General features: G+C 42.4%; 1 protein-coding gene across 1 annotated transcript in view; it reads left to right on the forward strand.

Moving 5' to 3' along the window:
* Positions 1 to 1,149: 1,149 nt before the first annotated feature.
* Positions 1,150 to 24,937, forward strand: part of LOC8051739 — a gene marked incomplete at its 5' end in the record, with an annotated part of 54,433 nt that continues 30,645 nt past the window's right edge. Inside the window, 4 exon segments of the mRNA XM_040205314.2 lie at positions 1,150 to 2,081; positions 3,875 to 4,104; positions 7,787 to 7,925; positions 11,440 to 11,552. Of these exon segments, the coding sequence (XP_040061248.1) occupies positions 1,150 to 2,081; positions 3,875 to 4,104; positions 7,787 to 7,925; positions 11,440 to 11,552 (1,414 nt within the window).

The raw sequence follows: 24,937 nt of genomic DNA on the forward strand, positions 1-24,937 counted from the left end.
ATCGATGTACGAGTGATGTTTTAGAGTTCGTAGCGTCCCATTCAACACTTCTGCAGCTTTACTTTGCGAAATCTAAATTTCGGTTCAGTATCCCTTTAAACACTGCAGTGTGGCTGTGCGACTATCTGCAAGTAATGCCCCAATAATTGTGAGAGGGGTGCTTCACTAGGTATATGTAACAATATAATTACCACGTTTATATTGCCTTCTAATCCCTTGCCTGGGTCATTCAGCTGTCACACGACCTCTTGTGACAGACTTGTGTCATTTGGTACGAGTAATCCAGAAGATGACTGACAACTCGATAGGCAAGTGCGTCACAAGGCCACACAATGACCCACTCCCCCCCCTAAAAAAAAAAAAGAAAACGAACAAGCTCATTTAGAAGAACTTGTAGTTGGGCTAGTTGGTGAACGTTAGACATCATGGTGCAAGGTGCAAGAAACAACGAACACAAGAGAGAAATCAGACATACAGGCGCCTGTATGTCTGATTTCTCTCGCATCCATTCTTTTTTGCGCCTTACCATGATTTCCAACAAGCTCATGAGCTGTGTTGTACTGCTGTAAAATGCCTACTTTATTCAGTTAACCCAGTTATGCGAAATGAATTTGGCGTACATTTATGTGTTTTTGTCGGTTTTAAAACACCAAGTCCTGCATATAGGCATCTAGGCTCCTATGGAGTTGTTGAAACAAAATGTGGTCAGTGCCCCTAAGAAAGATTTATCACCTGACATGTAGCCAGAGAAGAGAACATCCCTCTTTATTTGTTTCTACATACTAGAAACATTTAAGGTTTTTTTTCCTGCTCAGTGTAGACCACCTGTTTTTATTTTCAATACAGTTTCACAGAATGTGAACAAATAGTAGATAATTAGATAAAATTATTCACTTTTTTTTATGAATTCAATGCTTTTGCAAGATGTTCCTGTCATGAATTTCGTTCTAACCAATGCAGTCTAGTTCAATAAAGTTTTTCAGTTAAAAGTATACCGTGATATTCATACTTATATGTATCCTTGAAAGAGTGGCGCTGTTGAGTTCCCACATTACCAGCATAAATGTTTGGGAAACTTACACATCTACAATTTTTAACAATAAAAGTGGCGCTAATTGACCGTAATATTTTCTTTTCTTTTTTTTAAAGATGGAAGCTATATCGAGCATGGAGCCCAGTGGATCCATGGCCAGGAAGGAAATGCTGTATATCAAGTGGCCAAGGCAAACGATTTGGTTGATGAAGAATGCACATCTTTCTTGGAGCACTTTTACGTTTGGCCCCAGTTGACGAAAGAAGAGAGTTGTATTGCTTCTGAGGTGAGTTCTGTAGTCACGGAAGCATTGGACAAGTGCCTGAAGATATCTTTGAGTGGAGTTCGAGACGTCTCCTCGAGCGTTGTGCAAAAGTCAGTGGGCCATTTTTTGCGTCACAAGCTGCTTGATTACATCCAAGCAAACCACTTCCCCGAGAGTAAAGTGAAGCTTATCGAGGCATGCTACGACTGGGCCGTGCGGCTGCAACATGAGATCCAAGGCTGCAGCTCTCTTACCGATCTCTCTGCACTGTTCTTTGGAAACTATCACGAGTGTGACGGCAACATTGTCACCGAGCTCAAGTACGGCTATGGACGGTTTGTTGAAGTCATTATGCGGAGCATTCCTCCTGAGTGGCTCCATTTGAACAAAAAAGTCACTAACATCAACACTTCCCTAGCCACATTGTCATCCAGTAACTTCCACCCCATCAAGAAGTCACTGAGTCATCTCAAGACGTCATTCGCTGCAGTTCCCTTAAGAAGCAATAAGCCCCTAATAACCGTGGTCTGTGAAGATGGCACTACATTAAAAGCGGACCACGTTGTGGTCACTTTGCCTCTGGGAGTCCTCAAGGCCAATGCGTCCTCAATGTTTGATCCCCCGTTACCGGAAAAGAAGTTACTGGCCATCCGATCCTTGGGCTACGGCACGGTAGACAAGGTGTTCCTCAAGTACGACAATCCCTTCTGGCAGCCCACAGATGTGTACCAAGTCCTGTGGCTGGATGGCTTCAACCATTGTGGAAACAAAGTGGACCAAGACGTGAGTCTGCTTTCTTTGTTTTTGCTGCACAGTTGGGCCAGCCAGACAGGACCAGACACCCATTCTCTCTGATTTATTTCGACGAGCGGTTCCGACATATTGCTTTGTGTTAAGACTATGTTGAAATTATGTGTTCTTGTAATAAAAGTATGGTCGAGCCCGATTATATCGAGCTCGGGTATTTCAAAATATTGTCTATTTTGAACAGTCAAAACATTCCCTCGAAAATCCCAAGTATAGGTGCCTTGTGCATCTGTATCAAACTTCATTACCGGGGACATTCATTACATCGAACTGCGTGCCGCGCCCCTGGTGGGGAGGCTTTCCACAAAGACTGCTATGGCGGCATGGTTTGCATGCGCTGAGGATCAAGGAATGACTCTGGCCATGGGCAGTGAAAGATGTCAAGAGGCAGAGGAAAACATCACCCTCTCCCTTGACTCCATAACAAAAAAAAAAAAAAAAAGGGTTTTGGCTAGTTGAGTTTGTTGACAACGGTTGTGCAGTCGTGCTTTGAGCGCCTTGTTTATCTTTGTTTACTTTTTTTCTTTCACAGTTTTTACTTTGCCATTTTTGTTTTAACCTAATACCACAGTAGTGCCCACTTCCTACAAGTGCCCACTATTAACATTTCCCAAACTTGGGAATTCTGCAAATTATATGTTAAGCACCTAGCCTTTACAAAATGCCGGCATCAGCCAGAAATATTCGCCCCGTTGCGGCAGGCACGGGACCGCCTATGGCGATATTATCTGAAAATAAATGTGCTTTCTATGATTCCGTTCACCCTGCTTTCAAAGCTCATTGTTGGCCGCCATCTTGTTTTTTTATCATTTGACCGGGCAAGTGCCCATGTCTGATTAACCCAATTTACAGTGAAAGTGGGGTGGACGCTTTCTCAGTATTTTACGTTTGTACCTTTTTTATTTCCTCTTTCTTGACTTCTTTTTTTGAAGTAAGAAACAGCTTTTTTACTCGTCAAGCTCTTCTAGTTTTCTTTTTTTTAATTATTTTCATGTTGTTTGTGCTGTTGAGTTCGCAACCACAAGCGCGAGTGGGGGTGCCCATGGCTCCTGCCACTACTACTTTTTAACACGGTTCTACTGTGTTTAGCGATCCTTGCATGCTCTGTTTGGTGAGCTCCCATTTGTCACGATCTTCGGTATTGACAGAGGTGTGCGGAAATTTCAACTGGAGCTTAAGTTAGCATACTTTTGTTTATTGGATTTTTTATATATCTAACTATTTTTCAACCCCCTCCGCATTCAATATATCCGGGTTCAACTGTAGTTGTTCTAACATGTCACAGTCTGAATGAACCCTAAGGCCCAAAGGAGACACATTGGAAACCGGTCATGTGGTGCTTATTCAATGCCTATTAAATATAATTCCCTCTCACCCAAACATTTGTGGTCAAAAATAAAAATGCTTGGTACTTGGACTCGCAAAAAACAAAAGTATTTGGATGACAATATGACTGCATGACTGAAGGGAGGCCTTAGGCTTTGATGCAAGGAGGCTCCTTTTTGGCATAAATAAGAAAAATTAATTGTACTATTTTTATATCTTGAAAAGCATATTTTGTACATCATGTCAAGTAGGACAACCATAAGCAAATTGACTGAAAACTGGTGCATAAGCTGAGATGAGCCCGCTCACAGGAACAAAAGTTGTTGGAGGAAAAATGGAGGAGCCCATTTTTCTCCATTGGTTAATTTTGAAAAGAGGGTCCTGTGCGCCTAGACATGGCACATAGCTCGGTATTCTTCACTCGAGTTGCCTGGTTGCCCTAGGACATGTCGGCGTGGGTGACGCACGGCCAGCTCCAGACATCCTGGTTCCGCTACATCGGGAGGTTCAACGCAGTGCGCCACCAGCCCCAAGTGCTGTGCTGCTGGCTCTCGGGAGAGGGAGCCAAGTTCATGGAGACCCTGAGCGACGACGAGGTGCGCACGGGCTGCCACCAAGTCCTCCGGCAGGTCCTCGGCCGACCGGACCTCCCTGAGCCAAACTACATGGAACGGTGCGCTCTTGACCCCTAGCCAAAGAGGCTCAAAGCATACGCCCAAGCTTCTAAGCTATGGGCATGTTCAGCACCTCTCCGGACACGTCATGCCTTGATCTACCGCAAATCTGTGGGCGTCGCGAGAGAACTGAGTGTGCGTGATTCTTTTCGCGCTGACAATAGGGGCGGACTTACCGATAGGCATAGTGATGCCTGCCCTTAGCAACCTAACCCTGTGCACAAAATGCAAAAAAACAAAAGGCTTGGCTTTTGACCCAGTACACAGCCGTAACCTGTTTGACCGGAAGAAATAAAAAACTGCCTTTTAAGTGCAGCCACGCGTGCCTGTGCCGCCCGTTTCGATGAAGACTAGTGACTGCAGAAGCGAGGCAGCCAGGCTTGTAGGCTCCAGTTTGTAAATGAATGTGAAATGAGATGTGTGAAATGGCAAGCAGTGCTGTGCAGAAACTGATCCTGATGGTGCAGGAACATTGCAAGGAGCAGAAAACTGAGGCTTTTTCGAATGGAGTACCGATCAGTAGCAAACACTGCCTTTTAGTGATGTTATAGATTCTCTCGCATCAATGCCTGAAGCACCCATAAATCTGTAGATCATCTTCCTTTTTCGATCAATGTTTTTGCAACTGCTTGGAGGCCACAAAAATGGGGTTCATATACTTTTCTATTTTTAATATTTAATGTGTGCCTTAGATGACCCACGAGTTTGAATGTATTTAGTACACATAGTTTTAACGCCACGTGACCAATTCTCGACCGGCTCTTTTCGAAAGGAAAGAAGGCGAATTTCGAGTTGCAAATTATATTCTGGGTAGTTGGGCTCTTATAGTTCATATCCAAATAAAAACCTCGGCGAGCATAAATACCCTGTCAGTGTCCCTTTAAAAAAAATACTCAACTCCCCAAAAAGTTTTCGTTTCTTAAATGCGTGGATAGGACATGTGTGTCGCAAAATAAACCTTTCCTGAAAAAAATTTTAAAAGTTTTAGTGCAACATTTATGCTGCAAGACACATCTTGAGTTAGAAGAGAAATAAAAACTAACTTCTATTCGAAGCCATCAGCCTTCAGAATAGCAGTGTTGTAAGGTGCATCTAAAAAGTACTTGAAGTCAAGTACAAAGTAAATGAGAGCTTATGTACTCCAAGTAAAGTAGTAAGTACACCGGGCACAATGTACTTGAAGTAAACTACTATAACCTTTCAAGATTTTCTTTCCCCTATAGATTTTTTTTTTTTTGTTTTTGTTTTTTTAACTGATATGCATTGCCACAGGGGCAATGTATCGGTTATTTTCGGAAATAGTGGCAAATGTTGGATAAAGTCAGGTGGTCGCATAGTAATTGTTTTACTCTTTCTGATGAACTATTTAACACAATCAATTTGTAAGTAGGAGTGGCGTTTTCGGATAAATCCGAAAAACACTCGCTGGTAAAATTTTTGTAACTTCGAATTTATTCGAAAAACTCAGAACTTCGATATCACGATAGCAAAATAAAAAGCCAAAAAGTGTTTTACGAATAAAGTCTGTCGGTGCACATGGTTAGTAGTCCTGAAAACAGGCTACATCAGTGTTTTAGTTTAGGATTATTGACAAAAAGAATCTCGTTGGAGTTTGTTCAGTACAATGGGTCGGTACAACTTTCGGTACAACGGGTCAATGCACTTCTGGTTGGCAACAGAAGCACTTCTCGGTTTCCGGTTTAAACCATACTGTTGTGCTTTTTGGATAGGGGAGGGCCTGTGTTCTTATAACAGGGAAAGATTTGAACCTGTAGGTTTCATAGGAGGGGGGAGGAAAGCTAAAGTGTTTGCTTCCCAACGACTACGTCTAGGAGTTTGACTATTTCAAAGTATCGACGTTTGTTGAAGCAACACTTGTTTGCAAGATTTGGCATGAGGCAGCTAATACTACCAATCGCGAGGGCACCAATGCTAAATGCAGCTGCAGGAATATATTTCGATACCCTCAAGTTCTTATAAATTTAGGGCATGTTTTTGTCCGCACATTTATTTTTATATTGAATTTGGAAAAACTGGAACATAGTAAAATTAAACTCCAAATTTCAAAGAATTTTAAATATAAAAGAATAAACTACAATAAACCCCGAATTTCCAGCGAATAATAAACTCCGAAAGATAGCCGTCATTACTTCACTCGGAGATATGACCGGATGGCGGCTGGAAAGTCAATAGCACGTTTTCACATAACAATACACCTTTTTTTCCTTTTTTTTTTTTTTTTTGTTTTTGTTAGTGGTAAATGCGCTTTTATACTCAACCTCAGGAGTTGTGTGTAATACTGGGAAAGCCAAGGACGCAAGCACGTGGTCCTCGAAAGAGCTGAAGTTCACTGAGACCGAATTTGGGGAATGTACTTTGAAGTCGGGAATTGCGCTTTCCTTGGAAAGTACCAGAAAAAAAATAATACTGTACAAGTACATACTCAGGTAATGTACTTTAAGTAATGTACAAATTTTCTAAACCTACTTGATGTAGTACTCAAAGTACAATGTACTTAAAGTACTCCCTAACTCTGCAGATTAGAAGTTAGTTTTAGTCTCGCTCCTAACTTAAAATTTGTCTTGCAGCATAAATATTGGGCTACAAAACTGTTTATGTTTGTGGAAAAGTTTAGTGTAGTGCATGTCCTCTCCAGCACTTAAATGTTTTTTTTTTTGTTGTTGTTTTTTGTGGGATTTGAGTGTTTTTTTTTTTAACAAGAGAGAATGTTGCTCGTGGAGGCTGTATGCCCTTGTTTCGCTTCTCTATTGGTCCCTTCCATTGGCCTCACTAACAGAGAGAAGTGGCACTCGAAATTCTTTACTTATCTTACCTACTGCATTCTCGTTGACTCAGATTTTGCAATAATATTTTTATTGTGTAACTAGAGTCTCACGCACCGGTTTGTGCATAAGTCATTCGAGTTCACAAAAAGTTAGGAATGCCTTGTAGGGTCCCTTTGACATTTAGGGCTGTATGAAAATAAACTATGTAGCAATATTTGAAAGCAAAATTCTTGGGAGGGAATAAAGGTGCTGAGAAAGCAAAAGTGGAGGAAGAGAAAACGGTGCATTAGAATGTTTGCGTGGTGTTGACACTTGATTTTGTCTCGAGTACTTTGGCTGCATCTGTGTCCTCTCTCAGAGTAGTGATGATTTTATCATCTTTTTTGATTTCAGTGTGCAATGGAAGGAAATAATGTTAATTTTTCAGACATCTAGGCACAGCCTACCGAAGCAGTATTCTGGTAAGGCTTATGACAGCTGTTAGATTACAGAAGCGGGTTTTGGTAACCCGGTATAAAATTTGCTCGCAAAACCATTTGCAGAAATGTATCCATGTATGTTTTGGCTGAACGGGGGAGACAGGACGGGGAGAGAGCACTTTGGAAGTCTGCTGAGGGCAGCGAGATGCCAAATCTGGCTTGTGGATTGCTTTGGTCTCACTTCTCTGCAGGACACCCGTACGGGACAAGTAGATTGAACGGAGCTCAAGCGCCCGTCCTAACAAAGCAGTCATTTGAAATTTTAGGATTGTACCATTCACTGCAAAGAATGAGTTAAGTACCTTTACAGATCGGAGTTGATTACGCCGTGTCCTTCATTTCTTTTTTTCCCGCAAAGTATGTATAGAGCCAGGAAGCGACCAGAAGAAACTGGACCCTTTGCTTGTTCTCCCCAGGAGCACGTGGCACAGCGATCCCTTCTCAGTGGGCTCTTATTCCTACATAGCGGTTTCCTGCGACACCACTGGCTCCTTGCCTCTGGACCTGGCAGAGCCCGTCTGCGAGCCGGTCGTGCATTTTGGGACCGAAGTGATGGTGCGCACCGATTCCTTTTTTTCCCAAGGGGCTCTGATATCTTCAAGCCTCCTTGCCAAACAAGAGTGGCAATACTCTCTCAGAATGCCTGTTGCAAAGTCTTGCTTGTGTAGCTATTCTATTGCAGGAAGTATTTACTTATGGCAAATCTCTAATTGTAATTTTATTACTTTTGGGTAATTTGTAAGTCTTTACTTTTGATAATTTAATTAGTTTTTAGCTAATTGTATCATTTATTTTGTGCACTAAGTACTTGTAATTGTTATCAACTTTTAGAGCAAAGTACTAGTCTATAGTTGTAATTTAATTAAATAGCATTTCCAACGTAATTTACCCAAGTATGGTGCTAAGCCGCTTTTACTAAACCAAGGAACTACAGGGAGTTCCCGAGAAAAGAGAGTTTTTCAGCCCGGATAAATAAGCTATGCATCGCAGGGAGCTCTAACTCCGTGAAAATGTCAAGCCCGCAGTTCGGATAGAATGCAAAAGTTTGAGGCCATGACGTTGCATGGATCAAAAGATAATTTAGAAAGAAGATATTTTACTATGAGCCGACGTCCACCTAAGCCTATTAGTCAAAACAAGAAATGATATTGTCAACACTTGTGGGATTTATATAAGTAAAAACATTTGTCAACAAGAAAGAGAATATTTTCTTTCTTGCTGGTGGCAAGTTTGTTTTGCTGAAACATGCTACAGACACCCACAGTGTCGATGCTTGTTTGGACGACATTAGGCTTAGGTAAACGTCGGCTTAAGGGAAATTTTGTTTTTCTAAATTATCTTTTAATCCAAATAATATCATTTTCTCAAACTTCCACATTCTATCCCAACCGCTAGCGTCGCGTTCTCCCAAACCTGGAGCTCTCTGTGATACATAGTTTGTTTACCTGGGCCGAAAAACATTTTTTTCTTGTTTTGGGAACTCCCTGTACTTAGTAGTCACTGAGGTTTCTACTTGACAAAAGCATTAGACGGTGGGAATGCTTATCACCCTAGCTACCTCTGGCAAAAAAATTGTCCATAGAAAATACTGTCTTTTTTTTTTTTTTTGGTTTCTTGCCACTGTAACCATCCATGCTGAAGTTTTATATTAAAACACACGTCCATCACCCAGTACAACTCTGCAGCAAAATGCCACACATCCGGTAAAGTGATTTATGGGGCCCAATTAATGAGTGACCACAAAATGAACCACCCTGCATAATGCCAGACTGAGGTGCCCCCGATCTGACAAAGGCTTGTGCAGTGAAGGTACAATCACAATTTTGGTTGCATGTCAAATATCCCCAGGTGATCGAAAGCAATCCTCAGTCCATCGCTGGCATGTGCAAGTGCCAGATGCCCTTTGTTGGTTTGCCTTTTATCTGCAGTTTATAATGAACTCTTTCCTGACCTTAAAAAAATGGCCTTGTTTTTTTTTTTTTTTTTTTTTTTTGGGGGGGGGGGGCATTTTTTTTTTGTGACTTTTTGGTATTATTTTTTTTCTGAGGATACTATTGAGTTCATGATATGATACCGTACATAGGCCTCTTGAAACATTGCTGGAATTCATTTGAGTTTCGTATTACGCATTGGAACAAAGCTCAAGGCGAGCAGGAGCTGAGGTCTTTCTCCGAGAGGACTTCTTTTGGCCAGTCGTTGGCCGCACATTCCGATTTGGGAGCTTGCTTTCTGACTCCAAATCTAAGGCTAGATAAGAATGAGGCACTTTTAAGTTGACTCATCGCCCTTAGAACCCTTGTGTTAAAATTAATTAAATTAACCATTTAGGCTCCTGGTCACAATAATTGATGCAATGCAAAGTTGCAGCTCTGTACACAATTGTTTCTAGTGGGGACAGGCTAGCATTGGTTAGTCAATTTATCGCTTGAAAAATAATGGGATGTCCAATGTTTTGCTTCGCTTGATACAAAGCAGAATGTCTAGAGTCTGCAACTGTGAAAATGTTTTTGCAAAAAGAAATTTTTACGACTTTTAGGCCTTCTGTACCTTCCAGAAACTCTTACCGTTTTTGATTAACGACGCCAATAAAGTAGGCGAACAATCACGCACACGCATTCCTCATTAAATTTCAGGCAACAAAAATGAAGAATGGGTGTTTCATGTAGTAGTTACATTTGTCAAACAATAGGTGAGGAATGGCCAAACTGCAGCTTGTGAGCCGCGTTCTTGTGTAGAAGTTCAGCTCGCAGCTGTCTGGTAAGCGTACCCCCCCCCCCCCCCCCCCCTCACCACAAGATCAGAAGGGGAGAGGTAGAGAATAAAGAACAGCTTGCATTCTGCCAGCCTTGCGCCACCATAGCTTGGGGGCCCAGAAACTTCCGTCTCTGTCAATATTCGTATCAATGTATGCTCTGTGGCACTCTTCTCAACAATGAAGGCTCAGGACCGCAATATCATTCAGGCCAAACTTCAGTGTGCTTGGTTCATGAATGGGGCTACAGAATGAAGAAGCACAGAGTTAGCAATCTCATTGTGAGTGGAATTTGCTGTGGCCGCCATTTGAGATGAAAGAACTTAAAAAGTACTGCCACACCCCTTTTTAATTTCCTCTTTACACAATAAAGTTCTTTTTTGTTGCCCATTGCATATTTCTGTCTGGCCTACTCTGTGATAGATCGACCAGAAATGAAATTTATATTAAAAAAAGGGAATAAAAAAATTGTCTAGAACTCTGCCTTCTTTTTTTTTTTTTTGCACTGGGGCACCAAAAATAATTGATAATTTAACTATGCAACAGAAACCAATGAAAGTTTGCAAAAATACTCTTCAGCTGTTGTAGACCTAAATGTAACATTTTTTCAAATTTTTCTTTGCAAAATAACTAGGAGTTTTCTAGGCGATGCTCCCCCTTAAAGAGACCATGAAATGTTTTTTTAACTTTTTCCACCGTAGCTTTGATCCTTAACTCAAGAGCGAAATAAGAAATTGCATAGTGGTTACATGCTTGGGCACCGGAGCGATGACTCCGAGCTTCCACCATGTTTCTCAAGCACACCATGAAACTTATTATTCGCAAAGGTTGATAAGTACCATCACGGCACTCATTGGCCACGAACACGAATCCAAATATTCGTCGACGGATCGATTGTTAATGAGCGCGTACGTCCGAGTGACGCTTTGTTCGTGTCCAATGTGTCAGCTGGGGTCGGCTGACGTGCTGTGGGTACCGCGTATGTACCACGGCGAAAAGGCTTTCGAAGAAAAGGAGGTATGAAATAGTCTACTATATTTTTAAATGTTTGTACCGAAAAACAGGCTTTTTTTACTTTCCCCCTTTGGTTTTTGGTCCACTAATTAATATCCAATTAGCAAGATCCCAATCTAAAATCATTTATTCCAGCCCAAAATTCATTTGATGGTCCCTTCAAGGGTTGCAAATCACTGGTCTTCTCAAGGTGCCACCTCTAGTCGGCATTAGAAAGTGATGTGATTGTATTTGCACAGAACTATGAAATAGTAGCTTGAAGGTCCAAAGGTAAGGAAGCACTGATGTGTACCTTATTTCCAGTATCCGCTGTTGCTCTTTGCTGGCGAGGCAACACACTCTTCCTTCTTCTCGACCGTGCATGGAGCTTACGAGTCCGGCATACGGGAGGCTGACCGTCTTGCCGATTTCTACTTGTGAGTACTCCTCCGGGCTTTTCGGTTGATGCAGTGTTCGCAACTTCTGTGCAAACCTTCATTTCTGGCAGATTCACATATGTTTCATTCTTGCTTTGTTGGCATCGAGCTAGCAAGTACTAATACTAAACAAAGATATCGTAGGGCAGTTTCTCTGTGTGAAACTTTATGTTCTCGCAGAGAAAGAGAATTGAGAAATGAATCACCATGTTCTTTTTTAATTCAAAAGTTTTCGTGTATCCAAGTGCCTCCAGCAATAGGCTAGACATTGCACTGCGAAATGTTATGACTAAGGTTCTGCTCTTTCTGATAAATCTGATAAAATCCGAAAAACACTTGCCAGTAAAAATATGGCGGATTAGGGTTTGTAGTATTCCTAGATGCTCAGAATTTGGGGTCTGACAGTTGTTAAAACATGAGCAGTGTTTCTCTTTTTCTGAAATACTGGGGCAACTTTTGCAGTTTGGAAGGTTTCCAAATAAATGTCTTTTGAACCCTTTTAAAAAAATGAGGTTTCCTTCCTCCGGCAATAGTGGAACAAGTCTTGGCTTCCCTGCTGCTCCACTTCGAACCTTCCCCCTAAACATGTCTCTTTCCGAGACGTTCGTTCGCCTGTTTCCGAATTATTTTTGTTCGAACTTACTCCACATGCCTGTTGACAAGGCAAGTTCGAGAGATTCAGTCAGACTTTTCAGTGCCTCTGCACAATGAGCCGGAAGAAGCTTCTTACTAAATAAGCTAAAGAACTCTGAGATACTCGAGTGATTGGCAGCAACTATTGTCTCTGAATTTTGTCACATGCAAGTTAGCATGGCTAATGAAGGTTGCCCACCACATTGCTGAGTACCAGAATTCCTATCGACATATCCATCTGAAAAGAGGTCGTCTCGAGATGGATGAGTGTAGTTAACACAGGTGTCACTTTTTCTTGTTTGAAGTGACCTAAAAATGTTATGTTTTTTTATTGAGGAGTTTTATTGCTCTAGTATCACAGGTGGACTTTGAAAAGTTTATTATGCAAAAATATGTATCTTTCTGTGCGCACATGAACCTTGTTACAGTTGTATGCATGCGCAAAGCATCTTGCATTTCTGCATATGCATTAAGCATCTTACGTCCTCTGAAGTTTAGTGTAAAAAAAAAAAAGAAACAGTAAATTAGTGCAGTCCTGTTGATGTTTTCGTGGTAAAACAAAGTATGGTACAGCCACCTTATTTGAGATTGCAGACTGTGTGAAACCACCACCACAATCCGAATCATTGTCGTCGTCATCATCGGATTCACTTGAAGAGCTGAGTTCAGCAACAAAGTCATCATTGTCTTCACTCGACGAGCAAAACTCGACTTCTTCCGGGTCACTCAAGCTTTCTTCAGCGATCGCTTTTCTTTTTCGCAATGAAGTTTTGCATGCGCTCTTGGCTAACGACGCTATTTTTGAATTACTGTTGCCGAGTATCTTCTCACTTCACCGACCAACAGCGGCAAAAAAAAAAAAAACTCCAATTAAAAGGAGTGCTGCCATCTATGATCAGCGCTGCAAACCGCTCGAATGAGCGTAGCTTGTCCGTGGTATTGAGGGCTACCAGAAAAACCACTGGACGAGCTGAGCTCGTCCGTGGCATTTTTAACCAGAAAGCCGCCGCCGAGCTCAGCTCGTCCAAGGCACCTAAAGGGGTTATGAAGCAAAGTAGGCTAGGTGCCGCAAGCTGCTGCTCGTTACAAAGGGTATAGCCATTACCATCCATCCATCCACCGTGGTGTCCATAAACCACGTGATCATGAGCGCTCTCTCATTCTAGGTGCCCCCATGATCACCCAAGCTCTCCTCGGCGCGGTACGATCAAAACCTCTCGTGCAGCTCGGTAACGCAAACGCTATTCTCGCTCTCGCCCCCGGCCGTTGACCTTCCACCCTGCATGCGCCTGCGAGATATTCTCGGACGACGGTGACCACGGCGATTTCGTCCGTAACTCGCTGTCGCTGGAGCTGGTCGCTAGCGGGTCACAGTCAGAATTAACAGCTTCCAACATCTCCTGATAACAATCCCTCTCATCGCTGCTGCGATCAATGTTGAACACTTTGACGAGACGAGCGAAGCCGTAGACGTAACCGTCACGGACTGCATGCTCGAAACACGGAAGGTAATTGAGAAAGCTGAAGCTCGAGACGCCAAGAGAGCCAAGTCTGTGAGTGTGTGCAAGGGGACGCCGCGCGGAAAGCTGGCTACGTAGCCAGCCTCCTGCTCCGCCCGGATCCGCCTCTCCGAAAGACCCGCATATAAATCGATTTATCCACGAAACTGTCGTGCCATTTTTAAAACAAATTTAGCAGGATTATAGGAACATACAATGGGTCCTAGCAGTATTGTTATCTCATATTTTACTTTCGGCGTGCCATAACCCCTTTAAGGAGTTATAGGAAGGGTTTACTCAATCCCAAAAATTTTAGGATAATGGTTGATTATACATTGTAAAGTGGTAATAAATGGACCCATGTAAATTGTTTCCAATAAAGTTAAATATTTTTTGTGCAATAAGATGATCACAAACCAAAACCAGAACCAAATTTTGCCTGCGGCAGGTAACATTGCTCCTGTGTCGTCACCAGGGGCGTCACAAAGGGGGCTGGGTGGACCGCCCCGGGTGCAGCACTCGGGGGTGCAGCTGGGCAGTGAAAGGGGGAGGGAGGGGGGTGTCGTCTCGGCAGGCCGCCACCCTGGGTGCTGGTGATCCTAGTGACACCACCGGTCGTCACAACCATAATCAACCACGTGGCATGAACACATTGTTACTGTGACAGAGAGATCTTTGATCGTGATGAAGCAATGATGCGTGCAGTGCCGGGGCGTATGTGTGTTCTGCTAGTCACGTCGACACCAATGAGGGTGCTGCTGGTGTCACTTGCAGGCTAGAAAAGTACAAAATGAGGAAAAAATGGCAATGTATGCAATGTATGTGGCTGTGCCATTACGGCACCATTGACTGCACCTTGCCCTTTAGGATTAGCTGATTGTGGTGACTTGGCACGTCTTAAACTTTGTTGGCCATTTCAATAAACTTTAGGCAGATTTAGGTGGAAATATTTGGCGTGTGGCCTTTCTAGGTGATACTAAAAAGAACTGCATTGTTTTCTCAGTATTAAGATTGATACGGAGGTGCCCTTTTATTAACAGTGTTCATTTCTGACAAATTGAGTTACATTGGGAAAGGTTCATTTGTCGTTGCAATCTCTGTGCAAAGGCTGCTTTACTAAAGTCATGAATGTTTGTTCTACCATAAGATACCGAGCAAGCGCACACCCAAAAGAGATGATGACAAAAAAATGGTCACTTGTTAGGTTCAAGATGAGAAAGGGTGGGCTATTGCTTGGCCCTTGTTTGATCGAACAGAATGGTACAGAAGCAGTATGGGATCTGGCAGAACCCCTTATTTTTAAAGCAACCGCACCTTTTTAACATGAAAGGTTCTTTGGCTAGAGATTCAGCATTTCATGAAGCCCAGATAAAAACGTGGCCGCGAGGCTCGGCACTGATTAGTTGATGGGTGAGAGAGGAGGAGTGAGGTCCTCGACGCAGATTGGTTAACGGGGAGGTCATGGGACCAGAGGGTAAGTGGGGAGGAGTGAGGTGGGCAAGGAGGAGCTCGACCACCTGTGAGCATTGAGGGAAAGGAGCTCGCGAGTATGGCAGGCTCTGGAAGATCCACAGGTTTATCAGCTCGATTAGCAGTAGTATCGCTTCATCCTAGGAACAACTAACTATCAAGCGTACACATGCCACGCATATAACTATCCGATGAAGAGCGCTGAGAACGTAGGCGCCTGGCGCCTGGAAACTTGAGAGTATCACTAAACGTTCGTGATGCTAAAATGTTTCACATATGCAACACAATTGCCTATCAATTTGCCATCAATTGTTTCTTTTTTTGCCAAGCGTGCTTCGCACTGGTGTTTTTGTGTCAAGCTTCACTGCTTCACACCAGTGCCCATAGGTAAAACTTGACTGCCTTGCGCCGGCTCCTCGGAGAAGCGGCTGACGAAGAGGAACACCTCTGTTAGCTCGGTCGGCTCGTAAGTTCGCTGGGGTGGGCACTTGACGTTCCCTTAGATTGTGAATGTTTCAAAAGTAGTTTGTGGGCGCTCATTGTGACATGCTGCATGCTTGGTATTTTATGGCCAGTGATGCTAAACACAAAAATAAAAACTCAAAATATGTGGTAAAAAATAAATTCTGTAAAACAACCTCTGATTTTGCTCACAAATAAACTACAAAACTGCAGAAGCCTAGTTATGGCCTAGTAAATGACTATCGCTATGCAGCTTTATCGCATTACATGTTTGAGCATACCACAATGTGATCATTAAAAGTCTCGAGTGCAGGATGCAAAAGTACATCGAGGGGAATTTCAGATTTTTCTAGAGTTGTAATATGTAAGGGACCCAGATAATAAAGTTATAATTTAAACAAATGATTCCTCTCCCCGCAACTCGAGTAAACTGCTCTACCAATACTGATATTGTGTGGCAGCAGAGAAGGGAAATGCTGATATGCTTAAGGGACAAAAAGTAATCCCTGCTGGAAATGGGAGGCCCATTCACACTGATGGCATGGTCAGGCTCAGTGAGATGGATTGTGAAGTGTAGCACCTAGTAACACCAATGTGCACAACTTAGCGTTTGCTCATTGATGCTCTTGTGAACACCCCAGAGAAGCTGCAATCTGGGAAAGGTGAAGCCAACTTCGGGGACCTTATGAGGACCAATGTGCAGATTACGCGTTGGTGCTTTTGGATACATTGCAGGGAAGCTGAAATAGCAGGAAAAGTGTAGTTTTTTTTATTGCAGGTGAAGCCAACTTTAGGGAGATCTTGAGCAACCTCAGACTTCAAAAAGCTTCTGCATTATGGCACTTCATACCAAAAATGTGCATATTGAGTGGCCCTGGAGTTTTGATGTAGGAGCAGGGCTCAAAAGTCCAGGGGACCCCCCACTGATTTTAAAGGATGGTCTGAGACCCTCCTCCACGGCCCCAGCATTAATGAAATCAAAATCATATCTTGCAATAAAATAGCTTGTTTTCAGGGATGTTACAATTGGAGATTAGCAATCTGAGTGTTGCAGGTACAGCGTGGGTAGAGTCAACAGTGGGGTCTATTTTATGCGCATCTAGTATATCTCGTCAGACCCCCCACTCCTACCTTCTTGTAGGGACCCCCCCACCTTACGGGAGACTTTAAGCACTGTCGTAGGAGATCAGTTGCCGAGGGATGTAATCTATCTCTTTGGAGAAAAATACAGGCTTGCAGAACTTTTTAACGAACTGGGTGCTCACTGTGTATGTAGAGGGGCAGCTTTAAATGTCACACTGACCGACAAGTTTGTTACATGTGAACACAAGAAGGTTTACTCTATCCCTCTGAGCTGCGGGAGCGGGTACATTGGAAAAACTGGCTGATGTGTTTACCACCGACTCAAAGAACCTGGAGGAGGCCTCCGTTGAGTCCTTTCACTCCATCACTGTTCATGGCCGCACGTGTGATGACTGCACACCTTGCTTTTGCGATACTAAAATTCTAGGGGGCACAAGAACAGATTTGGGAGGGAGATCATTGAGTCGTTTGCCATGGATGTGGTCTGCAACAATATTTCTGTTCCATCACTCTCACTGACAAAGACACTAGTTGAATTCCTTACCTGAGCTTACCAGACTGTTTCGCACATGGATTTGATACTAGGGCGTTTAAGCTTCTAATCATCTGATTTTCCAAACTCAGAATTCTTGTATTTTCTTCTCTTTTCCCTTCTGGCATTTCCCTTTCCGTCACCATTTTTTATCCCTTTTTTTCCAAGATTTGTTGATGCCTTTTGGGGGGGCAGTTCTTTTTCATTCTTGTTTGTTGCTAGTTGAAGTGTGTTGTATTCTGTGCTTTCTCCTATGTGTTTATTATTTTGTTAAAAACCTTACCAACACACGGTGAAAGTTTTTTAGCCTGGTTAAAAAAAAAGTTTTTAGATAAATTCGGAAGTGCAATGTATCTGTTCTAAGCTGATTCTGACTATTTAATGGGCTTAGAAAGTGAATATTTCAAGCGCTTGTCTGATTTGAATGACATTTACCGGGCATGTTTCTGTTGGTGTTGAGAACCTTTGTGCCAAATTTTGTTAACCTAAGTGAAGTACAAAAAATATTGCAAATGTTCAAAGATGAAAGTGTGTGTGTCTGTGTAGGAAAACTCGTTTTGAAATTATTTATAAATTTGTCATTTTCATTTGTTATATTGCTTTAGGACAGTTCAGAGCAGATAGCTGTGGAGCTATATTATACCATCTTTCATGACAAAAAGCCACAGAAGCACAAATACCTTTTTTTAGATTTCCATCCTTTGTCCAAAATTTTAGTTCTTGAGCATGAAAAATTACAAAAATAAAAAACACAAGCTCATAGCTATCATTAAGACCGGAGATGATGGAAAAAATGGCGGCAGGACACATGTCACGTCGCGGAGGAGCCATTGGAAATTCAAGGAGAAAGTCCTCAAGTCCTACAGGAACAGCATACCATAGAACTGGCGGAACTCAAGCTATACGAGTCTTAGTGGACAGTCTTCAGGGGAACTTCGTTTCGCAGCTCGACAGAGAATGTATTTTGGAAGAGTTGTGTGGCGAAAAAGAGGGAAGAGCTGTGCTCGGGTGACAGAAGGGTTGCAGTAGTTCGATAGAGGGATAGCTACAGCAATGTGCCCACTTGACAGGATGGCTTTCAGTGCGAAGGGTCAGCTACTATGCAAACCAATGTTGTAAACCCCTTCAACGTAACCATTTCCGAGTGCTCTACGTCCTTGTCAGAAAAGGGTCCAAAGTTCTGTAAGACTGCTTCGCGGTTAGTAAGTAGCGAGAACAAAATGGAGTAAAAAGATTTTAGGAACGTAGGAATGCTCGAAACAGGCCTCCCTGATTCAGACCGATAAGACCGGCAGGTTTGCGCTTTTGCCTATGGCAGCGTTCCAGGAAAAGTCGGGGGCTGTGATAAAGGGGTTGTTTCAACCATGCACCGTGAATTTAAAATGGCTGAAGAAGAATGTAGCAGGACATCCTGGAAGACTGTGAGATGGGAAATAACGAGAGATTCGTTCTCGGTAAAACGTTTTCTCAAAGATCACATGCCAATGTTGCCGCCGAGGGTTGTAGTGAACAAGATTGGCACGTGGCAAAGGGTGATTTCGGCATTTTTGCAAAGGTGCTTGTTGTCCGTTCAGATAAACAGCCCGATTGTCCTGAAGAAGTCTGAAGAGTTGATCGATTGTTTGCAAGCGTTCTATCGGAAATCCTCTGATGTCATGTCAATGGACATTAAAAACCTGTATTACTTGTTACGTCAACCACTCCTACTTGCACGAGTCAGAGATTGGCTGGAAGCTAATTTGGTAAAAAAAAAAATAAATGATGTGCAACCTAAACCAGCTTGCCTGTTTACTAGCTTTATCATAATTGCGATTTTCCCCTTAAAATTTCACCCCGGAAAAACTCATAAAAATGAATGCAAGTTACGTAATAATGAAACGATAGCTTTCGTAAAGTGAAATTTATGCTGAAAAGTGGAATCAAGGTGTCTAGCGACCGGGAAAACCGGGAATTGTCAGGGAAATTTTAATTACGGGGAATTGTCAGGGATATCGTCAAAAAGTGAGCCCAGTCAGGGAAAATGAGCCGGAAACGCCATCGAGTTCCCTGAGCAAAGGTTCGACGACTTTGGGGCAGAAAAAGAGGCAATAAATTCTGCTTACAGCGGAGCGCGAGCTCTGCTCACCTGATGTAGAGTATGCTACCCGATGCAAAGGGAAGAGCAGACAAATCCAGTCCAAGCCTTGGATTGGATTGAGGGCGTGACACTAGGCTAGATTCAGTTAGAGCTACTAGATTTTGTAACAAAGGGGAAAGTCGCAGGCTGTATTTTAATCCAAGTTTTAAGCCGAAAGTGTGCATCTGGCGGCCATATGGCCATTCGGATATTGACGTGTATGGTTGAGCGTCGTGTTTTCATCGTGTTTCCGGAAGTGGCCTCTTCGCTGATGATGTCGGCGGCAAGAAGGTGCTCGTTTAATCCGGACTGGACGAACTCTAATATTTCGGAATAGTATGCAAGTTGGATTAAGCCTGTGCAAAATGATCCTCACAGTTCTCAGTGCTCAATGCCTTGTGTTGTAATAGTCATATACTTAACCGCCTTTACAGTGGTCAGGAATTTCGCCTGAAATTGTCAGGGAAAACCTGGAAAAGTCAGGGAATTTCAAAACAATAATTTGCTAGACACCCTGGGAATGGAGAAAAATGCATTCAAAGTGCTCCAACCTTTTCTTTAGCATCGGTGGATCGAAAATAATTTATAAAAAATTATGCAGTGTAAACTAATGAAACTTTCTGGGAATACTCTCTAGATGTTGGTGGATATAAATATGACATTTTTCAAAATCAACCTTTTTTTTGCAAAAATTGTTCTTTTGGGGTAGTGTCCCCCCTTAAGATGTAAATATCCGATACTCGCAATATGCTGAGGGGGGAGCAGCCCAGAACAATAAAGAAAAAAAGTTTTGGGGGTGTTCTTAAAATGAAAGATGGCGCAAGTGGCGAACTTGGCGGATGTTTGGTTTCTGAGTTATTGACCAATAAAGTTGCCGAGGCGAGAACTGACGTTTCCCTCCAGTGGTCAGGGATTGCATGTTTGACTGCTCGCTATTTGCTCATTTCTCAAAATAAATCACTAAGACTTTTTTGTGACACTCTCGAGATAGATTTCATGAGGCTTAAAGAATTGAAAGAAATGTTATATTTTAAAATATTTTAGAAAAAAAAAAAAGTCAAACTGTGCTTGTTTTATTTTCAGCAAAGTTTGTCAAGTTCTTATGTGTGACATATTTAAGATATTTTAAAGACCTTAGCATGATGACAAAGCTCAAATCTCTTTTCGATTAATAAAAATTGTATAATATATGTACAAAATTAATTCTGTTACACATATTTGAATGAATGAATGAACGAACGTTTCGAGAATCTAGCAAATTCAAAAATGATTTTCGCAAAAGCCCAATTTTTTATTTGCTTTACTTTTTTTTATTAGTAGCAAGGTATAATAGTGGTTTATTAGAAAATATAAATATAATCTATAATATTTTTTATATGACTGCAATTAAAGCTTGAACTTTGTCAGATGTGCGTTGTAAAACGTTAAGCTTTGTTGCGGATAAAATCCTTTTTAGTCTGCATTACACACAGTTTCACTTATTTTCAAGGTTATCTGATAATCAAAGTATAAATATTAGGTAATTGACTCTACCTTGCCACAATGTTGGCCAGAATAGCACCTGTGCGAGGACGCAGTCACAATGAACAACTGAAAAGAGACAAGCTTTAAAGGGGCCCTGCAATCATATTTAAGCGTCTACCTTTTTTGCGGTTTCCACGTCTCTTGGGGTTGGGGCAAGCCAGCGGGCACGGAGAGAGTAACTAAATATCAGTGCGTCATATTTTAACCGGACGACGCGGAAACCTCCTCCACCGACGAGGGCGACCCGCGGTACCGAAAGCGCGCAAAATGTGACGTCTTTGGTCCTAGGCTTGCCACTGGTCAAAGCCGCTAAGAGCTTTTTTTTAGTCGAGATACAAAATATAAGTGTCGCGAACCGTTTCAATTATGTATGAAAGTAGTTTTTGTTCACTATTTTAGATCAGAAAAGAAACAAATGCAGTTTAGAAAGTACGGAAACGAGTAATGACCCGTCGACATACCCGCCACCAAGCGGCGGAAAAAAACGGCGCATACTAGGAAAGGCTAGTGGGATGAGGCTACGACAAATGAGGAGCGTAGAAAGATCCCGGATGTACGCGGCGGCGCTGTGGTTGTATACCGGCTCAAGAATCCGACCGGTTCCGAGCGTTCCGAAGGCCTTCGGCGCGGACCCTGCGGGCGATTTGGCCATTTGGCGGTGCGTCAGCGCGAAGTGGCTCCCGTTCTGAACTGATCTTTACCCCGTGTTTGCTGTCGTTTGTGGCCAATGAAATGTTATGCCAAATTAGTGTTTAGTCGCGCTGCAAATGCAATGCGAGCTGCCCTGGCCGCCCGCTTCATACAGCCTATCCAACATGTGCTTTAGTGGCGCCCTCTCGAGCCGTCGACACTGAGTGCGGCAGCCGTGTGCGCTCGATGAGCTCACTACTCCTCCTCTAGTTCAAGGCCACTCAAGCCAGGACCTACGACGTCATGAAGGAGGTTATTTTTTGCTTGTTTTTGTAATTCTAATTTGCCTATAACTTTTAAAATAAAGCGAAATTCGAGAAAAGAAAAGTTGGATTAAGTTACTACGTTCAGTACGCTCAGGTTCAGTGCAAATTAAAAACCAGTCAAAAAGTCATTGCAGGGCCCCTTTAAGAGCGGTCATACGAACAAAATACTATATTTTCTGTTAGTATTTGCTGAGAAATCACAATATTACCTTGGCACCACACAAACCTAATAAAAAATAGAAGTTTTAAGAAAATTGGTTTCGAATTTTCTAGATTTTTGAAACATTCGTTCATTCAAATGTATATACCGTTGACCCCGAGGACATTAGGGCTGTCTGCCGTCAAGCCTCAAGTGTTATTCCCATAGACCTCTACGCTCCCTATTCCCCCCCCCCCCCCCCCCCCCATCTGTTTGTATTCATCATCACACTATTACGTCATTGCCATCTGTACAAATTCATGACTGTTCAAGCTTGTATTGTGCGGCATCGCAGACCTCTACAGTATTGGCCATCAGCCTTTCTGCGGTGTCGCGGCTTTCCTGAGCCAGAATAAATATTATTATTTATTATTATTTTACGTATATCATATTGAATTCCTGTTCAACAGAAAGGGCGTCGTCGTACAGCATTTTCAAACAATAATTGCTGTATTATGTCTCCTATACCCAGAGATTTTACTTTTTCCACGTGATTAACTATTTTCATTGGTCAAATCTTATAGAAGTGATGGGGACCCAAGGATGCCCCCTCCCCCCGAAGAGAAAATAGTGCTCGTGTATTTCTATTGCTGCGAGTTTACTAGACGTCTTGCCATCTAGAACTGGTCATATTTATTGACTAAAGCCCAACGAACAATATGCCATCAAAAACAAGCTACTACAGAGGCACTTTAGTGCCCCTTTTCTGTATGCTAAAACATTACGTCACACACTGAAACAACTGTGTACCGCAAAGCTTGCAACACAAGTAACTTCTTAAACTTCAACTCGCACATCACCTGGTTGAGCATAAAAGAGCAGTCCTAAAAACCCTGCTACATCGGTCTGAACTTGTTTCTTCTAATCTGGAGCTACGCATATCTGAAGATGCAGTTACTATCAACTCGCTGGTAAAGTGGAAAGCAGATGGGACAAAGGAGGCAGGATAAAACTCTTCTTAGAGCAGGGCTAGTAACGATTTCGTTTAGTAAAAGTGTTTCTGAGTCTGTTTGCAGGGCCCTTGCCACTTTAAACATCCAAACAGCTTTCAAACCTCATCTTAAAGTACATAATTTCGTTATAAGCGAAAAGACAAAAAAAAAAAGAACCAGAGTCCCATTGTGGTGTTGTATATAAATTGAGCTGTCTAGATTGTAAGGCATTGTATATTGGGGAGACCAGCCGTAAGTGTTGCACCCATATGAAAGAACACAAGCAGGACGTGGTGAAAGCCACACATTCCTCTAGGGCAAAGACGGAGCTGGTTGACCATTGTTGTACAACGGGTCACAATTTTGACTTCGAGAATGTGTCGACCTTGGCGCACAAACAAAGGTGTGGTCCACAAAGATACTCGAGTCATGGTGCATCCACTATTCATCGGCTTACAATTCCAACCGCGGCCCCATTTCCGAAGTGTACGCAGACCTCCTTAAAGCGAAACTGAAGCGGGTCTGTATTTGAGGAAAGACATTTAAATCGCATTTATTTAGCCTCCAGGATCACAAATATAAAAAATTTTATTTCAGATTATTGTTCCAAGTAGTTAAAACAGCGCTTTCAATGTAGCACTGAAGCCCCTCTTTCCTGGCGCGTTCGTTGGGAGGGGGAAGTCGTGACGTATTATACAAAGATCTCAACATTTCCTCACCTTCCGCAAGTTTTACCCGAGCAGTCCAAAACGCTGCACGCGTTCACTGACAAGCAGCACTCACAAAGGAGTTGAAACCTCTGGGTATGGCGTCACACACAGCGGTTGGTTTTTCGGTTTTTCTCTCGTCTATTGATACGTCGGGTCAGATGCTTGGGATATCATATTCACAGGACAAAAATACAATAGAAATCGCCTATAACCCGTTTTATTTTTAAGAAACTCTTCAATGTCCTTTTAAATAAGATATCTGGTTTGGGTGTCTCTCATTCCTGCCAACTGATGTATTTCTGTATGTGAGACGAAACGTCTGATTAAATTGTTATATTTGTTACACAAAATTGGTGTAGTTTGTTTCATCATGATGAGTCTTGGCTTCCGGAACATTTTTGAAATTTAGTTTCACAAACTAGGCACATCTAAGTATTTGTACAATGTTTGGGATTAGGACATCATTGGCATGCGGTGGAGCGCTTAAGTGCACACCAAAAATCACACTCTCTCGCTGCGACTCTCCGACTTTCCTAGAAGTTCACCTCCTTTACTTCTGGTTGGAAAAGGCCAATCAATTTAAACCTGGCTGGTGCCACGTGGTGAAATTCTACCCCATAATTGACTGGCGGACAACATAACCATTGGCCGAGCCATCAACGACCTCTACAAACCAGAATGTCGTAACAATTTTTTTTTTTGCTTTGGTTTAGTTTTGTTTCATAGAAAAAAAAGTTTTCTTCCAGCTTTCTCCAGCTGGAAAAAAGCTTTCTCCAGAACGAAAATATTATTTTCCGTAACGGCTAGTAATAGTTGTTGTTTGCGGGCAAAGAAGAAAACTAAATGCTTATTTTTATCAAAAAGTAGGTAATTCAAAAGTTATAGCAACTGTGCGCGTATTGCAATGATATGAAAGAATCGGGGTAAAGGCATTGTGAGGAAAAACGTCCTGAGGCACTGAGCATGTTCTCGGAAGCAACACTGCATAGAGTGTACTCAATGAAATGCAAGACCTCTCTTGACATCAAATTTTATTTTATTTTATTTGAGCGCCGAAAATGCCCGCTCCATGGTGCACAAGGGCTAGTGGATGGTACACAAGGGCTAGGTATTTGCACTAAAGTGTACAGTTCTGATTGGTGATCCTTTTGTTTTCCCCAAAATGTCATTACATTCGTGGTTTTTGGAAGCATTTTGAGCAAGCTTGCTATGTCCGGTGGGCCACTGGTCAAATAAGGGTGAGTGTTAGCCTCCGTTTCGTTTTTCTTG

Source organism: Ixodes scapularis, unplaced genomic scaffold (assembly GCF_016920785.2).
Source record: "Ixodes scapularis isolate PalLabHiFi unplaced genomic scaffold, ASM1692078v2 PGA_scaffold9__187_contigs__length_104089568, whole genome shotgun sequence".
NCBI classification, from domain to species: domain Eukaryota; kingdom Metazoa; phylum Arthropoda; class Arachnida; order Ixodida; family Ixodidae; genus Ixodes; species Ixodes scapularis.